Source organism: Motacilla alba, chromosome 23, assembly GCF_015832195.1.
Source record: "Motacilla alba alba isolate MOTALB_02 chromosome 23, Motacilla_alba_V1.0_pri, whole genome shotgun sequence".
Taxonomy (NCBI): Eukaryota; Metazoa; Chordata; class Aves; order Passeriformes; family Motacillidae; genus Motacilla; species Motacilla alba.
In genome coordinates this window covers 3,552,193-3,575,121 of record NC_052038.1, presented here as the reverse complement: position 1 = coordinate 3,575,121, position 22,929 = coordinate 3,552,193, and the positions used below count along the sequence as shown (strand labels likewise).

At 54.3% G+C, this 22,929-nt stretch overlaps 1 protein-coding gene across 3 annotated transcripts; it reads right to left on the bottom strand.

The window, feature by feature from the left end:
• Positions 1-383: 383 nt before the first annotated feature.
• Positions 384-22,397, bottom strand: STK40 (serine/threonine kinase 40). Of its 3 annotated transcripts, none has more exons than XM_038160900.1 (12): positions 22,318-22,397; positions 16,071-16,183; positions 14,076-14,195; positions 13,037-13,122; positions 12,454-12,597; positions 11,082-11,309; positions 10,227-10,279; positions 7,304-7,419; positions 4,058-4,202; positions 3,577-3,696; positions 3,220-3,304; positions 384-2,574 (listed from the first exon to the last, which is right to left on the bottom strand). In XM_038160900.1, the coding sequence occupies exons 3-12, from the start codon at positions 14,185-14,187 to the stop codon at positions 2,356-2,358; spliced, it is 1,308 nt and encodes a 435-aa protein (XP_038016828.1). In that variant the 5' UTR covers positions 14,188-14,195; positions 16,071-16,183; positions 22,318-22,397; the 3' UTR covers positions 384-2,355. The 3 variants fall into 3 exon arrangements, with proteins under 3 accessions (XP_038016828.1, XP_038016829.1, XP_038016830.1); XM_038160901.1 differs by having other exon boundaries at positions 22,272-22,371; XM_038160902.1 differs by lacking the exon at positions 22,318-22,397 and adding an exon at positions 22,020-22,079.
• Positions 22,398-22,929: the final 532 nt, after the last annotated feature.

Below are 22,929 nucleotides of genomic sequence, written 5' to 3'. Positions count from 1 at the left end.
CCTGCGGGCCGGGGGAGCGCTGCCCATGGGTTTGAGGGAGCTGCCGGGGCCGGTGCCAGCCCCACGGAGCTGGGGCCACGCAGGCTGGCCCTGGCTCAGCCCCACGGGCCGAGGTGCGGGACACGCCAGGGCTGCTGGGGCCGCACCTCGGGGACACGAGGCTCCGCATCACCGCTGTCCCCAGCGGCCACCCCGGGCTGGCCCGGGAGGGACAGGCTCAGTGCGACTCAGGGCACGGGGCCTTGGGGCAGGACAGCGCTTGGGGTTCCATGGGGCACTCAGGGCTGATCTGTGAGCCTGCCCCCCCTCCCAGAGCACATCAGTACCCCAAAATCCCCCATCCCACCCATCCCTCCCACCCCTTCCCTGCGGGGTCACTGGGCTCTCTTATGAAGTTTTATTGCCGACATGCAGGAGTAGTTCCGATGTAGTACAAAAATAACGTCTTTATACAAATTTTTATCCTTTTTTTTTTTTTCTTTTTCATTTTTTTCCTTACAACAGGCTCTGTCCCGCCGTGGCCCTGTGGCCCCCCCATGCCCCCTGCACCACCCCCTTCCAGTTTGCCTTAGCACAAGTGAATTGACCGGTGCTGCCACTGCAGGATCCTGGTATGATACAGCCTCGGGGAGTCCCAGAATATTGCTTTTTGCTTTAACATTGGGGAAAAACAGTAAAAATAAACAGGGAACGAGGCAGGAGAGAACCAGAAGGAGAGAGCAGGGCCCTGCTGGGGTGCTCAGGGGATCCCTGCCCTGCTGCTGGTGGCACAGGGGGTGATGGGCCCACGGGACAGACCCACCATCTTCAAAATAAATAAGGCGAAAGAGTTGGGGCTAGCGGCTCAGCTGGGGCGGGGCAGGGAGCTGGTCTGTGTTAGTGTTCACGAGGCCCTGCCTGGCCCCAGGGCCTTGGCGAGGCGCAGGCAGGACGTAATGCCCGACACGGCCAGGGAGGTTCAGCTCCAGCCCCCCGTCCCCACAAAGCCACTGCTGGGGTGGCCCAGCCTGGACCCCGTCCCCTTCCCCAGCCCGGGGCAAGAAAAGGCAACAACACGCTACAAACATCTGCAACTCGCTCCCTGCCCACGCCCGCTGTGCTGCAGGAGCTGGGCCCAGAGAGCAGGGCAGCCCCCCAGCTCCAGCTCTCCCTGCTCACAGGGCTGGCAGGAGGGTGATGCCAGGGCTGGGAGCAGCCAGGAGCAGGGAAGGAGGCAGCTGAAGAAGGTGCTGCCTTGAGCAGGAGCCCTGGGCAGGGCACTGGGAGCCCTGGGAGCTCTGTGTGAGAACAGTTCATCTGGCAAGACAGGCATCCAGTTCATAAATGAGGCTCAGAAACAATCGCTCCTGCTCTCAGCACAGCTCAGAGCTCTTCCAGCGCCACCAGGGGACAAACCAGGATGTCCTTCCCCTGCCTTGGCATGAGGGCAGAGGCAGCCCCAGGTTTGGGATGGGATGGCAAGAAAAGCTGGGAACAAATACAGTAGAGACTTCAGCCAGCCCCTCCTATCTCTAGGCGAATTATTTTGGGAAGCTTTTCACATTATAACTCATATATTACATCTGTACCACAACTGAGGGGGAAAACGCTAAATCGGAATTAATGCAACTGTAACTGCATCTGGGATATGCTACTGAAAAATAAGATTAAATCATAGATCCTTACAAACTAAAGGAATCAGTGAGAGGTGGGAGAGGGGCAGGGGCCCTGGCAGGCCAAGTCCTGCAAAACCTTTGAACTGGGGACAGGATCTGATCCCTGCCCGGATGACTCCTCAACTCCTGCCTGAGGCAGTGGCCGGGCTCTCCGGTCACAGCGGTGGCCACGCAGGACTGGCCAGCGCGGCCAGACCAGGTGGCACGTAAGGACAGAAACAGATCGGATGCAGATGAAGGGAAGTGGGAGGTTTCAAGAAATTCTGCCTTTCGAGAAACCCTGATAAATCCAAGCTTATTCAAACCACACGGAGCGGGCGCCACGGCTGCGGCCACGGCTCTGTGCCAGCAGCTTCACCCTTGCGAGTCTCCTCCTTTCCCACGGGCTTTGCTCGATCCAGAGAACAGCATGGTTAAAAAGACAAGAGAGGTAGATTACAGTCATGATCAAAAGCAGATTAGTCATCTAGGCTTCGATTTTAAAAAACAGATTCCAGAAGATGCCAAGAGGTTGCTGCTTCCAAAACTAGCTTTTCCAAAAGTCTTCTCCGTCCGGAGCGGGTGTGAGTGCGTGTCCCCGGACAGAGCTCGGGATTGCTACATTATTCCCCGTCGTGGGACACCGGTATTGCTGTAGGCTGGAGCAGGCGAGGTGAGGGCAGACTGCAGGGTGGTGCTCGTGCTCTTGGGGCGTGGGAAGCTACTTCCGGAGGTACCTCTGGGCCAGGATGGCCGCGTCCAAAGGGTTCATGGGCTGCGCGTCGTGGCCCAGGCGCCGCACGGGCGGGATGTTCCCGAACTGCCGCTTCTGCAGGAAGCTCTTGGCCTCATGCAAGGTGTTCTTCTCCTCAGCCAAGAGCAGCTGCTGCCTCATGTAGTTCTCAAACTCGTACTGGGAGCACTCCTCTGTCACCTTCACCTGCAGAGACCAACCTGTCAGAGCCACACCTGGCAGCCCCACGGCTCCTCTGATGGGCCTGAGCTACCATGGGATAACTGGGGTCATAACGCAGGAAAGGGACCTGCTGCTGGGGACGCAGGCAGGACTCCTCGTGAGCCAGCAGTGCCACCAGGACACAGCTCTGGCCAGCACAGCAGCTCTGGCCTGACACGGCTCATCCCAGCCCTGGCAGCATTGAGGCTGCAGCTGCCTGACCCCTGTCCCTGTGGCACCGTCACAGGTCCTGCATGGCTGTCCCTGGGCAGCCAGGCCACGGCCGACACTTCAGCATGAAACATACCGGCAGGAAAACAGGATGTTTGCTCCCATGGCAGAGCTCCCTGGGAGCCAGAGCCAACACTGCTGCCTCCTCCCAGCATTCCCAGCTGGGTGAGAGGGAGTGAGCTGCTCTCATCAGCTCCGGGGCCGAGCTCACTTCCTGGCATCTCAGCCAGCTGGATGTGCCTCTGCTCCCAGCAGCACTGGCCTTTCCTTCCGCTGCACAACGTGAGGGACTCGGCTCTGTCCTCCCCACCCTCCCCTTCCCAGCTGGGGGACTCAAAGGGTGACATCACAGACAGATTGGCACAGCGAAGCGGTTCTGTGGAAAGCAGGGAAACATACCTCCTGGGGGTTTTCAGGATTAGCCACTTGGTCATCTATGTCCGGCACCACTTGCAAAGGGCCACTCAGCGAGGACATGGACTGCCTGGAGGAGAGCACAGCATCGGGATCCAGAGCATGGCACTGGCTCAGCCACCCTCACCCAGCCCCAGGGTGATCCCACTGGGATGGCCACGGCTGCCATAAGCATTTGAACAGGCCTCTCCAGCTGCATCCATCAGCACACGGTGGTGGACACACGGGATTTAAAGGCTTACTGCAGTTCCCAGACTCTCCTCTGGCGAGGTGAGCCAGCCACAGCTGGAACAACACAGCCTGTGGCCAGAGACAGTGTGTCCTGTCTCCCCTTGCACATACCAGGACGCTATGATGGAGCTGAGGGAATCCAGCACTTCAGAAGCCGTCAGCCGCTGCTGCGGGTCCAGGACCAGCAGTTTCCGGATCAAGCACACAGTGTTCTCCGAGACCCGGCCATCCCTGGGACAGACAGCACGGGTGAGCCTGGGGTGGGCACAGTGCGCCAGGATGGACATGCTGGGAGCACAGGCTGGGAGCTACAGGAGCCACCACTGCTGGGAGCACAGGCCAAGAGTGACAGGAGCCAGGAGCTACAGGAGCCACCACTGCTGGGAGCACAGGCCAAGAGTGACAGGAGCCAGGAGCTACAGGAGCCACCACTGCTCTGAGCCGGCCTCACCTTCCCACAAAACGTCCCAGCCCTGCTCCTGCTTCCTGTTGTCATACTGCTGTGAGCCTTGGGGTGCTGAGGGGAGCCCCTCCAGCTGCAGCTGGCCCAGTAAGGCCCCGTGGGCAGGCAGGAAGGGCAGGCTGTACTCACTCGGGGATGGTGTACTCGGCAGCCTTGATTTTGCGGAAGAGCTCCTGAGGTATGCTGTCGTAGAAGGGGAACTGGCCGTAGAGCATGGTGAACAGCACCACCCCCAGCGCCCACATGTCACTGGGCTTCCCACGGTATGGCCGGCCTGCAGGAGAGGGCACACACAGCCTGAAAATCCTGGAAAGCACAGCCTTGGCAACCCCCTCACCTCCCACAGCAGAGGTGCTGAGTAACCCTCACATGGGACCCTTTTTCTAAGCATTAACCAAAACACTTAAGGCTTCCCGTAACATGACACCAAAACTCTTTCCAAGGCGCATCCTCTGCGAATAAGGAAATTGTCCATCTCCCCACAAGTGTCCTCCTGTTCCCTGTGGAGCAGGAACACCCTGCTGTGAACCAAGGGCAGCAGGTACTTGGCACGGCTGTGCTGGAGTTCCCAGGTCAGTGCTCCTCACACAGAGCCACCCAGCTTGCAAGGTAGAGGGAATTCAAGGACCAGGGAGCACAGGGCAGGAGGATGCAGGAAAGAAGAGCAGGAAGGATGAAGCTGAGCCCATGGAGAAGGGACTCTGACTGTGGCATGAATCCAGCACACAGCCACTGAAGCCAGATGTAAAGGCACAGAGCGTGCAGGAAGGTGCTTTCCTGTGCAAAGACATTTAGACAAAGACACTAAACAAGCCCTAACCCAAGGCTGCTGCAGCCCCAGGATTCACCTGATGGAAATGCTGCTTCTAAGCCCCTTTGGTCACAATAATCAGCACACAGCAGCATGGACAGGGTCACATAATCAAACCCCAGTGCAACAGCAGAGCACAGGACTCGGGGAGAGACTTCCTCTGACTCACACAGTGAGTCACTGCCGCAGCATTTGGTATTTGTACTAATTATTCTTTGCTTTATATGCTCAGAAAAAGGCACCTCTCCCTCCTCCTCTAACTTTTCCTGCTGTGACATTTCAGCAGCCATCCCTCAGCAGAGACAGCTTCTCCTGGAGACCCACAACAATGATTAATTCCTCAGGCGTTCCAGCTTCCCCCTGCACAGGAGCACCGGCAATACAGAGGGAGGGATGCGCCAAGCCTGAAGGAATGTCCTCAAGTAACTTCCCCCTTGATACTTGGAGGGGAGCTGCAGCCTGAGCAGTTTTGGGAGAACGTTTTGGAGCACAGGATGGGCCCCATGGGAAGGGAGGTGGCACACAGCAGAGCAGGGGTGCAGCACAATGGCAGTGAGAGCCAGGCTGGGCAGAGCAGGATGAGTCCTGAGCCAAGGCTGTGCCTTGCAGGGTCTCAAGCAGCCTCAGCTGTCAAAGATCAGCCAAGACAGCCTGTTCAGTGCCCCGTGGTCAGTGATACCACAAGAGTGCCCTGAGAAGAAACATGAGAAGGTAGCTGCAGGCCTGGATAGATCAGCACCCTGGAGCAGAAAGGAGCAGCTCCTTGTAGGCTCCTTCAGCCACTTGAGCCACAAGTGCTCCAAGCTCCTGCAGAGCAGTTGGCTTCTATCATCCATCTGGTCACAAGGGCCTCAGGATATCCTGCAGAACAGGAAAGGCTTGCAAAAGCCCTAGGATCCACCTCCTTGCCTGCCTTTGCTCCCTTCCCTGCCGTGAGGGAAGTGCCTCAAACCTGCCTGGCAGATGAGGATGGAAGAGCTTGGCTACATTTACTGCTGCTGCCTGCAAACCTGACAAAAAACCTCCTGAGGGGAGTCCACTGGGGCTGGATCTTCCAGCACTGGCTCCCTCTGAGGGCATTTCTGCAGTACAGTTGCTTGGGATACCAGGAACAAGCAAGTCATGTGTTAATGCCTGCTACCAGGATCTACAAGAGGGAGAGGCTTTGTATGCACAGTCCCACCTGAACGTGCAGCCTTCAGCACTGATCTGCCTCACCTGCATGAGAGGAAAAAACCCCAAAATGATGCCTGGGACACTACACTGACAGCCACGACCACTCCTGCCTGCTCAAAGGCTGGTACAGGAGCACAGAAACACAAAATCACCATGTTGGAAGAGATCTTCAAGTCCAACGCAGCCCCAACACCTCAACTCAACCCTGGCACCCAGTGCCACATCCAGGCTTGTTTGAAACACACCCAGGGATGGTGACTGCACCAACTCCCTGGGCAGAACATTCCAGAACCTTATCACCCTTTCTGTAAAAACTTTCTCCTAATATCCAACCTGGTCATAAAAGGAGACAAGGCTGGTCAAACACGACCTACCCCTCCTAAAGCCCTGCTGGCTGGGTCTGATACCCTGGCCATGCTGCAAGTGCTGTGTGATGAGATCAATATAAACTGTTCCATTACCTTATCAGGTACTGAGGTCAGGCTAACTGACCTATAATTACCAGGATCCTCCTTCCCACTCTTTTTGTGAATGGGTGTCACATTGGCCAGCTTCCAGTCATCTGGAACTCCCCCAGTGAGCCAGGACTGCTGGTAAATGATGGAGAGCGGCTTGGCAAGCTCATCTGCCAGCTCCCTCATCACCCTGGGGTGGAACCCATCTGGTCCCAAAGATTTATGAACAGAACAGAGATGAGAGCTCAAGGAGAGAAACCTCCTGAAGCAGCTGGACAGAACACAGCTGCTCCTGATGGTCCCATGCACTGGGAACAGTTAAAGGCAGGAGGACACCAGGGAAAGCTGCTCTGTGCTGGAGCCAGACTCTGCTCAAAGCCTCTGCTGGAGACAAGGCACAGGCCAGGCTGCTGGAGGGGGGGATCCAACCCAGACTGCTTTGGCCTGCTGTCATCATTCCTTTAATTTTAAGTAACTCCTCTCACTTGGTGCAGAAGCTGTCCAGAGGGTCACTAGTTCCCTCCTGGAAGTGAGCAGCAGCTGGAGGAACTGGGGCTCTTAGTGCACAGCTGGAACGCACTGACATCCTGCTGGGATCTGGACTGGCTGCCCCTGGGGCCCAGGCTTTTACCTGCAGCTTAAGGAAAGCCTCAGGAACTGAATTCTGACACTGAAACCAGATCAAGTTGTCTGCAGTCAGACTCATTTGGGAACAGCCAGATTTGAAGCAGCTTTGAAGTTCAGAGAAGCCTTAAGAAAAAAGTCAGGCTCATTCCTCCCCTCCAACTTTCCCAGCTGGAAAACCAGACCAAGTCTCCTAACTGGACCTTAATTAAGAGGCTCTTATGAAGGTGCATATGGGAACACAACAGGTGGTTTTATTTACTGTCAGGAGCACAAATGAGTGAAATGAATGTGGAGGGGAATTCCTACCGCTGAGCACGTCTGGGCTGATGTAGGCAGGGCTGCCACGCTGGTCCTTCAGCAGGTCGTCCTCGCTCACCAGGTGCTTCCCCAGGCAGAAGTTGGTGATGGTGATCCTGTGAGTCCTGGGGAGAAGCACAGGGTGTCAGGGAACACAGGCCATGCAGCACAGACAGCAAGTTGACTCCAGAACAGGGACTGTGCCTGTGGGGCTTTCTGGGGGGCTTGAAGTGCTGGGAGAAGACACACAGAGCTGTAAAATGAACTCTGTCCCAAAGGAGAGGGATTCCATGCCTGCCAGCAAGGCTTGCAAGGCACTCACAGGGGCAGCAAAAGGCCCTGTGACAATGTCTGGGTGGCCTGTGTCAGCGTGGCTGTAAGCACAGAGTGTACCTGGCTCATCTTGCAGCCTTGGCTGATCTCCCAGGAGCATCCCAGCCTGCAGCACCAGAGCTGCAGGATCTTCCCCAGGTGTGCCTGACCACTGGAGGGCACGAGTGTGAACAAAGCTGAGGTTTATTTCAGCTGCTGACTGTGCCCTGCACTTCCCAGCTGCCATCTTCTCCACACAGCATCTTCTGGGACTAAGGGAAAGCACCCTGTGGGAGCTGCCCCGTGCCTGGCCCCTGAGCACCGTGTGTTTACAGTCACCAGAGGAGCTGCAGGAGCTGTGATCAGACTCAGCACAAGCACGCCTGTGTCACTCAAGAGTCCCCCACAGGAGCCTGGTGGCAGCTCCATCTGATCCACAGGACCGCTCTCCACACACAAGTGTGCACAACACAAAGCCTGATCAACACCCAAAAACCTCACACAGAAAAGACAGAGCTGCAGGTACACAGAATTTCTTTGTTAGTTCACCCCTACTTCTCTATGGTACTGCCAGCTCCCATTAACAATTTTTTCCAGTGCAAGTGAGCTAATTACAAACCTATTGTTCCATTAATCTTCCCTGTCATTCAGATAATTTGGATTTTAACTTACAATGTAAAGGTACGAGTACAAAAACACTGTCTGCAAGATTTCTTGAAAAGTATTTCACAACTAGAACCTGAGAGAATGGATTAAGTCAGTCACAATAACAAAGAAACATTTCCAGCCAGTCTCACAGACAAATGAAATGAACCAAGTGTGGGCTGGCCATGGAGAGCTGGTTATTAAAACAGACAGACTTGTGTTTAAGAAGTGTTAGCTTCAACTGTCAGGAGACTTCCCTGGCTGAATAACAAGCTGCAGGATTTGTTAAGGATTTAAAAGACTAAGTGTTCTATAGGACACTAAAATGTTCAGGGTTGCTTGATTCTATTTAGCCCCTGAAATCTGATCTAATCTGTAATCACTCAACTCCTCCTGCAGGGCCTTAGAGGAAACCTGAGAGGCTTTAATGTCTGTGGGGAAGGAAGTTTGAGGGAGCCCCAGGTGGGACTTGCCTGCCAGGCCCTTGCAGTGCCACGTTGTTACCTTGCTTCCCTGCCCCGAGAAGGGCCCTGGCTCTTTGTGAGCACGGCTGGAGCAGAACAAAGGGTTCTGCTCAGCCCCACGGGCTGCTCCTCTCCATGGAGATGGCTCTTACACCTCTCCCACCCTTCCCTGTGACTCACTGCTGCACAGGCTGCAGCTCTCCCTCACCAACGCTGAGAAGAAAGCAAAAGCAGAGATGTAACACAAAGAGTGACTCTGGCAAGCGTGTTCAAAGCTGCAAATACCTCCCCCTGCTAGGGGGGCCCTGGGTGTAGCTCCACTGGTGGGGTGCTCCCCGGCACTCAGTGCCCAGAAAAGAAGGGAAGTTCTGCATGGATCCTTTAAAGCACCAACCTTTGTCTGCCTCTTCCAGCAAGGAGGAGAATCAAAGCAGCAAGCAGAAGAGATTTACCTTAAAGCAGCTCTACAGAAACAACTTGAAACAACTTAGAGGTGGCCCTGAGAAGCAGCAGCAGCTCTGTGTGTGTGTGGGGGGAACCAAGAAGTTCAAGCTCTGTAGATAAAATCCATTTCCTCTCAGTGTTAGGGAGGAGAAAGCAGCAAGCTGTGAGCCCAGCAAGCTTTGTAGACTCAAAGCCTGCAGAGCTCCAGCCTTCCCACTTTTTATTCATTCTACAGAAACCCAGACAGTGTGAAAAGGATGAATTCCACTCATTCTTCAAGTAAGTGCAAAATATTTAGTCAGTAATGCAATCCTGGAGGAGAGAGCAGAGGATGTGAGCTGAACTAGGCTTGCTAAAGAACACAGACCCCAAGGCACTGAGCAGCTCCAAAGAGCCACCAAGCAGAGCCAGGCCACCCCCCCTGCCCTGAGGTCCTGCTGATCTCCTGCCCCTCTCTGAGTCTGCACCAGCATCCAACACCTGCCAGGCTCCAGAGGCTCCTGTCAAAGCAGCAGTGGAACAAGGGAGCCATTTCATACACAAATACACACTGGACAGAAGTGCTTTTGTTTAGATAAGTCAATATTTCACTGCTAGCAAAAACACAGCAGGGCAGCAGTCAGGTCTAACACTGCTGTGATTGTAGAACAGCCAGCAGGGCTGGGAATGCCTTTGGCATGATGGAGGGTGAATGATGGGAACAGAACCAACCACCATGTTTTTTTGGTTCTTTTTAATATATATAAAATCAATACTTCTCTTGCAGGTTACTAAATTACTATAAAATTGAGTTTTCAGCATTTAGAATCCAAAAAGAAGTCCTGACAAGGGGCCACTAAGCTGGGTGAGAAAAATGAACTACCTAGCTGGGGCTAAATTCAGTTTTGGAGATTAATTTATATACCTTTGAGCTGGATTTGTGGTTTTGCACAGCCTGCTTCCCTTTTCTTCACCTTCCTGCACAAGAGCACTCAACAAGTGCTGCCTTTGGTTGTGTTTGCATCAGAAACCTGCTTCAAGGAAGAAACAAGACTACTGCCAGGCCAGCAGCTCTCCAGCACACTTACCTTTTGTTTAGCACCATGTTTCCTAGTTTCAAGTCTCTGTGCACAATATTTTTCTGTAAAAAATACAGGAGTATTACATAAGCAAAAGCCTATTTGTTGTAGAAGTATAAATTTCATACTTGCACAAGAGCACTAAAAAGAAATCATGGCATCTGCACACTCTGAAATAACCCAGGTCAAGGTTTCAGGTCAGGTTTCACCCTGAGTACTTTGTGCCCTTCACTTTTGATTGTGATCAGGACAGAACAAGCAAATTTGCTACTCTGAACACAAAGACAGACTGAGTGTATCCAAGAGACCTGAAACTGAAGTGTCCAGGCTGGGTTAGAGCAATCTGATGAGCATTCCTTCACCAGACCCACGCTGCACTGCCCTGTCTCACGTGTCCTGTGCCACAGGGGAACGAGCCAAACATCAGCAGAATCCATCTTTATTATAATAGTTTCTAGTTCATTGATCTCGAAACTTGCAGCTTGAGGTTCTGATCTCCAATCAATTCTTACACTGTGATTTATTGTGCTTCGCAAGGGAACAGTTTCTGTTTCCTGCGTTTGATCAGGCTCTGCTCTCCTCTCCGAGTGCCCCTGTCTGAGCTCACCACACTGTGGTTCTCCTGAGCTGCCCTCAGCCCAGCTGGCCCCTCTCCACAGCCCACAGCCACCACAGCATCATCCAGAAGCGTGAGGAGCAGGGAGGGAAGGGAATGCACTGCAGGGCTCGGGGCACGAGGTCTCATGCAGAACACTAACATCCCTGCCTTGTAACCTGGCCACTGCCTGCCCCAGGAAGTTCTGAAGCATCTACTGCTGTAATGTGGGGAAGCTCTGCCTCCCAGCTCTCTTTCCAAGCTCTCACCTTGTGTAATGCTTCTACCACTCGTACCACGTCATAAAATATCACCACGGTCTCCCGCTCGCTGAGTCTCTTCTCTTTGATGACATAATGCTGCAGATTGATCAGATCTGCTGTTTTGTCACTGAAATCATGAGCACAGAGACAGTCCAACACCAGGCAAATGCGCTTCTTCATCTTCCTGACCATCCTGTTGGCTTCGAGATCTTCTATGATTTCACAAGCTCGGTCCTGGGGGAGGCAAACACAGCAGCAACCCCTCAGGGAAGCTCCAGGGCACACACTCAGAGCCTGGCAGAGTAAATAACTCAGTAACTGGGGGGTGACCTCAAAATAAGCAAATGCAATCACACTGCTTGGTCTTTGTCCTGAAGCAGGATTTCAGAAAGACACAGGAGCTCTACTTAATGAATCCCAGGCTGGTTTGGGTTGGAGGGAACCTCAAGCTTCGTCTCATTCCATCCCCTGACAACGGTTTTACCATCCCAGGTTGCTGCAAGCCCTGTCCAACCTGGTCTGAACACCTCCAGGGACGGGGCAGCCACAGCTTCTCTGGGCAGCCTGTGCCAGCGCCTCACCACCCTCACAGGGAAGAACTTTTCCTAGGAAGAGGAGGAGGAGGAGTGCAGAAGGCAGAGGAAGTCTCTGCTCTGTGTGCACACAGACACCTTGAGCTGAACCCAGGACAGCTCTGCAGGGGAGCAGCCTCTGGGAACAGAGGGATCCAACACACCTTTCATAAGAACAGAAATCTTCAGGCACAGTTAGCAGTTCTTCCATGACAGTGAACAGGACACAGCTGAGCTGGACATTTGGCTGATTTAAGATTTAGTACAGATGGTCTCAAGTGAAAAGTGTGTTGGCAAAATGTAACCAGCAAGTCAGGCAATACCAAGAGCCAAAGCAGTAATTGCTATCAGCCCCTCACATCAGTGAACAGCCCTAAAGGCACCAACAGCAACACAATCCACTCACACAAAAACTAACCAGCACAGTGACTGGTTTAACTTGCTGAAACAGTTTCTTGGCTATTTGTCCCCTCTGACAAGTTATAAACAGCATAGGGACCAGAAAGCACAAATTTAATTCTAAAAGGTGCTAATTAATATGCCAGTGAAATTGGCAATTTGAAAACAACAAGCTGTTGTTCTGGCTGAAGGGGGGGTGCTGAGTGCCCGTCCCACCCGTGATTGTTCTCACATTTCCCAAAATCCTACTGTAGTCTCCAGAGCTCTGTTTGAAGAAGCTCTGAGGTGGTTAACCTCAACTTGGACACACAAGAGCAGGGTCAGCACGAACTGTACATCAAACAAAAGCAGCTCAATCCATCAGCAACCCCTGGCATTGCCCCAGCCTGGATGGTGACCAAGTGTACCTGGAAGAGCCCGTGATGATGGACCACTCCTTCCTGGTTGTGGAGCAGGGAAAGAAGAGAATACTCCGTGTGCAGCAGCATCTTGCCCTGTCGCTCCTCCTGGGTTTCTATTCCTTTATCACCTCTTTCTTCTAAGGTGAGAATCTTCAGGAAAAGGGAAAATGCCTTTACAGCTCCCAGAGGCACACAAATGCCCCCAGCCCTCTCTCATTTTTGGCATTCCCATGCGTTTACAGCTGGTGGAAGTGCCCTGATGGTTGTGTTCTTGCCACAGGTCTGAACTCAGCACCATCTGTGCAGAATGCACAGCAGCAGCTTCATTAACATGGAAAGGTGGCTGTTTGCAAATGTCCCAGGTGCTTTCACCCTCCTGGAGCTGCCCCATTCAGGTACAGATCCAAGGGCTCTGGGAGAGCAGCACAGCAGCACAGGCCTCCTCTCAGGCTGATCTGGACATGGATCTGGCCCTGCAGCAGCTGTGTCCCACTGCCCTGGTTCAGCCCACACCACTCACTCACTGCCCGAGTGCTTCTGCACAGGAGCTGGAGAGCCCTGAAGGTCTGGGAGGCTGCAGTTTGCTTACCTTCAGCTGATAAAAGTCATCTGTCCCGTCCTTTCTTGCCAAACACTGAACAATACTTGGCACAGGGGAGTTACCTAAACGTGGACCTACAGCACAAAGCAGAAACAGACTTGTTTTCCCTCCAGCAGCAGTGACTAACCCGGGTTACATCAGCTGTCACTAGTTATGTTTGCTTGCACCAAGTTCCCTTTTTTGCAGGAGCTTCAGCGCATTTTCACAAATCTAAAACCAAAAAAAAAGGTCTGGAACTCCGAAACCTTTTGGGATAATGTTTCATTTGTTCACTGGAGAAACATTTATCAAAGCCCACACGTGGCCCAGCTGTTTGCAGAAGTCCTAATGTCTGCATGCCTGAACCACACAGCTCTTACATTCACAGCAACACCCATGGCAACTGTTACTGCCACACCTGAGAACACAGCTGCCACCTCTGCAGGGATGGCTCAGGGGTGTCCAAATCAGCCCAGATTTCAAGTTAACATACAGTCTCCACTCCTCACCTTAAATCAGTCAGCTCCAACTGATTTTCCACTGGTTTCCAATGTGAAGTCTATGATTTTTGACAGTTCTGAACCAACAACAATTCTAGCAACTGTCCAGAGCTGGCAGAGTGGCCTTGCCTTGGTACATGCCACTTTTTGAGTACCACTAGTGAATTGTTAAGTTGCCCCCATGCTGTGACAACACATTCCAGGCCAGCAGGGTCGAACATCTCCCCACAGCTCTAATCAAAAAACCTCCCAATGAATTTGGTATTTTACAAAGTTGAAGAACAGAGTTCAATAAAACAAAACAAACCCCAAGGGGGTAAAATCAAGATCTCTTTCTCTCCCAAGCCCTGCCTGCCTTGCTGCATTGGCACCCCCCATCTCCTCAGCTTGGCCAGCAGCAGGAGCTCCCAGGCTGCTCTGCACATCCAGCGACCTGCGCTCTCAGGTTAGAGTTACACACCTGCCTCCCCTCACCCCACAGCGCCTTTTGTTTTCAGCTGTGCCACCAGCAGCCACCCTGCCAAGTGCAGAGCCCCCTCCCTGCTTACCCAGGATGAAAGGACCTGCTCTCTTGGCGTTATTCCCGGAAATCCCCGCACACAGAGCCTTTGCCTTCGCGGATGTTTCCCCAGCTCCTCTGTCCGATGCTCGCCGCTTCATCCTCGGCTCTTCAAAGACAAGAGATCACATCCGATGAGCCACTGAGTTATTTTCTCTTGTTATCCCTGATTTCTACTGGAAGGCTCTCACCTACAGATGCACTGGTGGCTCTGCCTACTTGTGTGTCTGCACACAGCCCCGGCTCCCTGCTGACAGACCAGGGGTGGGCTGCAGGCTCAGAGCAGTTCCCAAGGCATAAATCAGCCTCGTTATTCAGGGCAACATTTCCTACAACAGTTGTCTGAGAGACATAGTGGGAACAAGTCAAGATAATTAAAGCTTGTTTTACAGCAAAAACAAGTTTGCAAATTAACATATTCCAAAAGCTCCGAAAGAAGATGCCCAAGTTAGCCCTGTGTATGGGTGTCTGCTGCTGCTGCAGCCTTTTGGGGGTTTCTCCACAGAGGATCCACACCAGGCATCACAGCCACGCACTGAGTCCCTCAGAGGCTTGAGTCTGTTCCTCAAACAGCCAAGAACGCACAAAACTGACCACAAAAATTAGTGTCTTCCACCTTTCCCAACAAGGGCACAGAAAACAAGCACAACAGTTATTGTGAGGTTCAGTTCAGTTCACAATGTTTTCTCAAAAATGTATTTTTAGCCTTGAAGAAAGTCCCCTCTCTCTGTACCTCATTAGACTCTGACCTTATTACATCTCCATCCTCCTACATCCAGTGCAGCTGGAATTTCGACTCCAGCACAGAAAACCCTGTCACCTCAGCCTCCACGTGCAGGATCAATGCTGTGTTCAGAACTAACACACTATGAAATGCTCCAATGGACATTCCAGTGGAAGGCAACACTGGTGACAACACGTGTGTTTTCCTGCACAGCCACCCCGTTTGATCTATTAGATGTGAATCTCATGGTTTGCATCTAGGAATCTATTCAAGGTCCACACATCACCACTATTTAGCACTACTAAAAACTCAGCTACCTCCTCCTTATTCAGGAAATGCAGAAAGTCTGATTTCCAACGTCCACTTTCTGCTGCTCAGAAATCTAAAGAGAATTTGCAAAGCCAAGACCTAAAGGGCCAAATAAATTCAAGGTTTATGACTTAAACAAAAGAAGTCTTGTTTCAGTTTAGCTGGAAAAACATCTCTCAGGTGAGCTGCTGGGTGTGGTGTGAGCTCTGCACATCCATCAGCTCCAGCCAAGGGAAGCTCTGCACCCAGTACAGCTCCTTTTCATCTCCAGATTTTAGAAAATGGTTTCAAAGACTTTTGCAAACATCTACACATTCAATGTCTGTGCTGTCACTTTTTAAAGATACTTTGGGGAGTAGGTGAGAAGCAGATCCAAGCACAGCTCCATTTCCTTACTCAAACCCAATCCCAGGAGTTCTTCCCTAAGAGGTTACTACAACAGACAGGGGAAAATATTTCTTGGGTAGTACATATTTGTTTTAGAAGATCGCAGGTGTTTCACCACGTAAGAGATTGATAAATCACCTCCCTGTGAGTGAAGTTCACCCTCTGGCAGTCCCGCCCTTTCTGTGGACACAGGCTGATCTCACTGCATTGATTCATCCAGCAGCACCTGTCCAGGACCAGCAACAGCCAGCAGATAAAGGGAGGAGCCTTGCAGCAGACTTTGCATCCCTGCACTCCTGACTCCACAGAGCAGTGTCACCATCCCAGTGAGCTGAACAGGACATGGTTCTGACCCCCACATGCTCCTTGCTGTTCATTCTGCATCCCTGACCCAACATCCTGATGAACTCCTCCTCTCCTTGCACATCACTACCTCAGCTGGAAATGTGAGTAACACTTCCACTGGAGAAACCCCCTGCACAGGAGCTCCGAGATAATCCACTGTGCAATCTGGCTGCCTGGTGTAAGTGGTGCTACTGTAATCAAAACACCCTGAGGACTCACGTAGTTCAGCATCAACTGTATCGTTACTCTTCTTCCAAACTAGGTTTTCCAACGTCTCAGGAGGCAGGAGTTGTCACCTTGGAGAAGGCTGGATGGGCAAAAGGTCGAGGACTCTGCAATGTGAAATGAGATACACTTGATGCTGTGGTTCTGGATTATTCTGATTGTGATAACACAGGATGCACTGAACCTTTATGGCCCCAAACATCTCTGTTTGTTTGGGCTTGGAAAAGGATTGAAGCTCCTGGTGAGAGAATAAAAGGGCTCTGGAAGTTCAGTCCCCGCACTGCTGGACACGCTCCCATGTCACCCATCTCCACCCAAAGTGATGCAGGGCAGGCCTTTGGAGCAGGGACAACACAGGCTCCACTGGAACCCCGGCCATGCAGCACCTGCCTGGGCTTAACAGAACCTCAGACACACCCGACTGAGCACCAAGAGACTCCTTGCCACCACCAGCAACTTTCTATCATGCTAGGAGTTAACAGAGCTTGGGTCAGAGCAGTATCTGATACCACTGTCCCTGGGGAGTGTTTTAAACATGGGTTTGTCCTGGTTCCCTGCAGCAATGGAAGAGGCTCTCTCTCAAGACTGATCCTGCTGATGTTAAACTGATTTTTTTCTTTTCAGTCTTAAGAACTGGAAAGTCCCACCTGTTTGTAGACAGATGAATCCTTTCCCCCCAAATCCAAGCTGAATCAAACCACCCTCCTCTCTTGTCCTGCCATTGGAACAAAAATGGTCCCTCATACAAAGTTATAAGTCCAGCACAGAAATTTGTACTTGATTTTGATGTGACACACAAGATCTATCAAACATCTCACTGGGAAAGCCAGTCCAAAGCCTCTCAGTATGCTAGCTAGGGCTTTAATAGAATTATGAATCAATTAATTTGGGGACCTAAATGTAATGCCTGTTAATTATGTAGCTTAAGGGAATTGTTTAATTCCTGAATTAGTGCATGTCCCAGTGCCTGGTGTAACAACAATGGAAAACATGAGATGAGGAAAGCCCTTTTCATCCCAGAAGGAGGAACGAGCAGGTCCTGCAGTCCAGCAGCCACAGCTCAGAGCTGCAGCTGGAAAAGGCACCTTTGGGCCATGAGCAGGATTACTCAGCAGCACAGGAACCACTCATGGCTCCAGAGCAGTTGGTCCAGCCCCCACTGCACTTTTGGGGGGCTTGTCTTGCACCAAGGGCACAGCACGAGCTCAGTGCTGGTTACACTTCCTGTGTGAGGACTGGGAACCCCAAAGTGCTGACCCCACTGCTGTGATGAGCTGATTGTGGTGAACGAGGCAGTGGATGGGCTGGGGAACCCAAGAGCACCTGCTGGAAGTTCGGGACTGCTGAGAAGAAGCTCCTTTGAGGAGCTCACACCATTCCAGGGACCTGCCTCTGGAGCCCACAGATGGAGACATCCCACCACCCACTGCAGCAGCATCCCTGCCCAGTGTTCCCTCCTGAAGCCAAAAGCTGGAGCATTTGGGATGAAGCTGCAGAGTTGCTCCACAGGTTTTTGTCCCTCTCTGTGCAGCCTTCATGTTTGCAAAACTAAAGCGAAAAAACAGAATCACATGAGCAGCATCAGGCTGCACCTTTTCCCACCCAAATACCACAGTGGGCAGTATTTATCAGTGATGGTTAATCCAGGGTCACATTTAAGCCTGGCTCACGGGAAGCTGTGTGTTGAACACGACCTAAAAACCTCCCCGAACAAAACATTAAATGGGTAAAAGCTGGAGCACGGCCCAGCTTCCCACATGGAACACCAGCAGGTCGGTGTCACTGCAAGGAGCAACGATCCCAGTGTTGCCTCACTCCTTCCCGGGCAAACCCGGCCAGGAACAGCTCAGAGCCGAGTCATCAGCACGCCCAGGGACAGTCTCTGCTCTCATTGGAAAAGCTTCCCTGAGAACGGGCGGAGCTCGGATCAGGCAGGCCTGCGGAGGAGTCACTGGCTGGGGGATTAAAGGGAATGTTTGCGGGGCAGATCCCAAGGAAAGCAGGCTGTTGCATTAAGTGCATGAAATTTGGTCAGAAACACACCCCTTGTGTCCCAGCTGGTCCTCAGAGACCAGGAGCACATCCAGAGACCTCACAGACCAAGAAGACATCATCCCACCTTGGGAGCAGAGAGAGGAGAGTCACCCGCCAAGTATATCCAAGGGTTTTTTAGCTTTTCTTCCTCCTCAAAAGTTGAAATTTCTGCCCCCCTCATCCACAGCCCACCCTTTTCCTCCCACACCACACACAGCATGACCTAGGGGGCAAACTGAGCAAGAGAGTCATGAGTGGTAGCATGTACTTCATTAAGCTGATACGCATTTTAATATTCGAATGACTCTTAATCAGGCAAAAGTTCCTTTCTGGACATAGCGTCCTTCAAAGTTTCAGTCACAGGACTTTTGTTTTGTTCTTCAGTGCCAAACCAGGCTCATCCTGTCTGTCCCTCCTCCTGCAGCCAGCTCAGCCTTCCCGACACCAGCCAGGAACAATTTCATCCCTAAAGATAATATGGAATGCACAGGGGAAGCCTCAGCCCTTCCCTGGCTCCTTGCTCCTCATCTCACACGGGCATGTGGGGAGGAGGAGTGGGGGCATCAGGGTGGGCTCCACTCCTCTCCCGCTGCAGGAATGTTAACTGTTAGTTACTGAAGGCTCTGGGAGTTGAACGGTTCTCCACGAGAAGCAACAATATATCTATAAAAAAAGCCCATTGGATGACTCAGTCCAGCCTGTGTTCCGCTGCGCTGCCCTTCCGGGAAGGGAAGCCTGCTCCCGAAACAGAGCCCTGACTCACAGGGTTCTTGGAACCCAGAGGAGACTCATTCAACTTCTTCCCCAAGCGAGAAGTTCGCTCAAAACCAGGCACAGAGTTTCTCTGCCCACGGGAGCGGGAAGAATCCTGGGGCACTGGCGCAGCACGAGGGGCTGGGACAGCCCCGTGCTCTTGGAAGGCTCCCAGGGGAGTCTGGAATTGCTGAGCTCTACAAGCTGGGAGACAGGAACACCTCTGAGCTGCCCAACGGAGATCCTCCTGCCTCAGCCCAACCTGTGGATCAGCTGAATCCCACATGAACAAGGCTCAGCCAGCACCTGGGAGCCCCTGCAGGAACCCGGCACACCTTACCTCCACCCACATCCAGCTGTGCTCAGTCTCCAGCTCCTCAGGGACAAAAAAAGGCTTCCACAGGCCAGGTCACACAGCAGGGAAAGCAAATTCCATCCTGGCTGTCCCCCCGGCAGCCAGGGAAACTCTGAAGCACAGGGTTCCAGTGCGTAACCACGGCGCAAGCAACAAGCCAGGCTTTCTGCAAGCCCTCTGATGCATCAACACATGAGATAGCCAAGGACTCATCTCTGGGAGTTCCCTCTTTGGTTACATAAACACCAACCTCAGCTTAACCCTTTCGTGCTGCAGCACAGGCCACATCCACCAGGAAAAGCCCCCATTCCAGCCCAACACGCTGACAGCAGGAGCCTGGAAATGCAGCTGCAGCACTGGAGGCTGCGCTGCTGCCCCAGCGCATGAGTCCCTGACCCGGTGTGTGCCTGCAGTCAGGCCGTGCTCACCTTCCAAACCCCACCGGGGCTGAGGGCTGGGCTGTATGGCAAGGTTTTATTTCTCATTGATTGCTTCTGACACTATCAATATGCCATAAGCCCCTGCAGCAGGACCTCTGTGTGCACAGAGTGTGACCCACACACGTGCTGACACTTCCAGCGAGGTGTGGCTGCAGTTTCTTTCAGCAGTGACTCACCTGGCCCTACCTGCAGACAAACGTGTTGAAGTTACCTGCACACGCTGCCAGGCCTATGCTCCTGGGGTTTGCAGTGTGACAACACACTGACTGCACACTTGCAAAAAAATATTACTCAAAACAGGCTGTTTCACACAGAAAATGGCCACACAGAGCCTACTCTGTCCAGCAAGAGCTCCCAGGCAGGAAGGAAACATACGCTGCACCTGCCTGGAGCACTGGGAGCCCCTGCACAGGTAACACCCCCTGAGCTCACTGGGCAGCTCAGGCACAACCCCCAGGGCTGTCCCTATTCAGAGTCACAGAATGGACTGGGTTGGGAGGGACCTTGAGGACCCTTCCACCCTCCTGCCACAGGCAAAGAGATTTTTCACTACCCCAGGTTGCTCCAAGCCCTGTCCAACTTGGCCTGGAACGTTTCCAGGGATGAGGCAGCCACAGCTTCTCTGGGTAAGCTGTGCCAGGGCCTCCCCACCCTCACAGGGAACAGTTTCTCCCTGATCTCCCATCTAACCCTGCCCTCTGTCAGTGTAAAGCCATGCCCCCTTGTCCTGTCACTCGAGGCTCCTGTGAATAGTCTCTGTCCATCTTTCTTGCAGCCCATTCAGGTATTGCAAGGGGCACTTATGTCACCCTGAAGGCTCTCTTCTGCAGGCTGAACAAGTCCAATTCTCTCATAGCAGAAGTGCTCCGGCCCTCTGATCAGGTTGGTGCCTCCTCTGGACTGGCTCCAACAGGTTGATGTCCTTTCTGTGCTGAATCACAGCCCAGCTCAGTGCCTATCAGGCTTCCTTTGCCTGTCCCAAGCTCTGAAACATCCCGAGGGTCACAGCCCAGCTGAACTTTGCTTTTAAGGAGCACAATTATGGGCTCAAACCCTCAGCATAGGTACCACTGAGAAACAACGGATGCAGCACCAGCCCTCCAGCAATGGGGAAATACGTCCTGAATCCTGAGTGCTGCCAGCCCAGGGCTCCGTGCCAGCAGGTGAGTGCTCCCCTGCTGTCCCTCAGGCCACGCCTCACCTGGGTGCCAGGCACCTCCCCTGCTGCCTCAGAGGAGCCAGCTGTCCCACAGCACATGGCAGAGGGGGGGTGGCTCAGCCCCACCACATCAGGCAACGGCCTCTGCTCTGACTTCTGCAGCTCCCCCTGGACATGGGACTGCAGCCCCAGACCCCCAGCACACCTGTTCATACCAGCAGATGTTAAGCCCACACACTTAAGGCTCTAAACTAGCAAAGAACTGAATCCCCAGCTCTAGTGCAGCACATTTCAGCACAGCCTGGGCAGGAGGGAGCAGCTGGATGGGCACAACCCTAAACCCCTGTGCAGGGCGTGAAGATGATGTCCCAACCTCCCGTGCAGGGGGTGAAGATGATGTCCCATGAGGTCCCCCCATCAGTGAGACCTTCCACACCCTCAGTACAGCACAGGCATCAGGGCTCCCAAAGGCCACGACCCGAGAGGGACAGCACCTGGCTCTGGGGGTGGGAGGTCCCCCAGCCCCTCGGGTGAGCTCCCACGGAGTGCAGGGCAGGGTCTGTCCCTGCTCTGACACCTGCTGATGTTACTCACCCTCACTCAGAGGCACAGCCCTCACCTACTCACTGCTGAGGCACACGAGGCTCCTCCTCGGCACCGAGGTCCCAAAAGTCTGAATCCAAACGCTCCTGCCCAGGCTGGAGGCAAAGCCAGCCCCAATCACGGGCTGTGCCTCCTCCGGCCCCCCGGACCTGCCCCCGTGCTGGCAGCAGCCCCCCAGCCCGGAGAGCACCGGCAGCGCCGAGCCGAGCCGGGCGGCCAAGCCCCCCCGAGCCCCCGGCACTTCGGGGACTCCCCCGGCTCGGTCCCGGGCGGCCAAGCCCTCCCGAGCCCCCGGCACTTCGGGGACTCCCCCGGCTCGGTCCCGTCCAGGCCCGGCGGACAATCGGTACCAGCGGCGCGTCTGCCCGCAGCGCCCGGCCCGGCCCGATCACGGCGGGACCGGGATGGGGAGGGGTCCCGGGCCGTGTCCACACGCTCCACCCCGGTCCCTGCTTCGCCCTCGTTCACCGACAGCCCCAGCTCCCTCGTCTCTCACCCATATCCATGGCCCCGGTCCCGCTTCCCTCCGCTCTGTCTCATCCTCCTCACTCAGTCACGGGGGTCCCGGTTCCGGTTCCCCGCTCTCTCCCACCCCTCACCCATGGCCCGGTTCCGGTTCCCCGTTCTCTCGCAGCCCTCACTCACCCATGGCCCGGTTCCGGTTCCCCGTTCTCTCGCACCCCTCACTCACCCATGGCCCGGTTCCCCGTTCTCTCGCACCCCTCGCTCACCCATGGCCCGGTTCCCCGTTCTCTCGCAGCCCTCACTCACCCATGGCCCGGTTCCCCGTTCTCTCGCAGCCCTCACTCACCCATGGCCCGGTTCCCCGTTCTCTCGCACCACTCGCTCACCCATGGCCCGGTTCCGGTTCCCCGTTCTCTCGCAGCCCTCACTCACCCATGGCCCCGGGCCCGGCCCGGCCCGGCCTCGCTCCGCTCCGGCGGCCGCCTGGCACCGGAAGTGACGCGCCGCCACCGCCCCCCGCTACCAGCCCGCCCCCTGCCGGCCGCCGCCGGAACGGGGAAACGGCGGCGCTGATTGGGCGATGGCGACAGCGCGGGCGGTGATTGGAGGAGAGCCCGGGGGCCGGACCGGGTTTTGCGGCGGGCTCTGATTCGTTGGGGCGTGCAGAGCGAGGGGAGAAAGCAGCGGACGCTGATTGGCTGTGGTGCGATGAACCCGTCGCTGATTGGCTCAGGCCGGGGCCAGGAGCCCGCAGGGTTGGTGAGCACGCGGGAGATTCGAAGGCGCCGTAATTGGCCAAGGGGCGGGGCCTGTCGCGATGACCCCGCCCACAGAGCCCGCGGGCCCCGCCCACAGAGCCCCGGCCGGCGGCACCGGGACCCCCGGACTGGGACCCCCGGACTGGGACACCCTGGGCTGGGACCACTGGATTGGGACCCCCTGGGCTGGGACCCCTGGACTGGGACACCCTGGACTGGGACCCCCGGGCTGGGACACCCTGGATTGGGACCCCCTGCTTGGGACACCCTAGGTCTGGACCCCTGG

Coding starts and splice junctions, on each gene's coding strand:
- STK40 (XM_038160900.1), bottom strand. CDS start 14,187: ATGAAGCGGCGAGCATCGGACAGAGGAGCTGGGGAAACATCCGCGAAG. Junction 3,697..4,057: donor GCCGAGTACACCATCCCCGA/GTGAGTACAGCC, acceptor TGTCTGTCCCAG/GGATGGCCGGGTCTCGGAGA. Junction 3,305..3,576: donor AGCTCCATCATAGCGTCCTG/GTATGTGCAAGG, acceptor GCTCTCCTCCAG/GCAGTCCATGTCCTCGCTGA.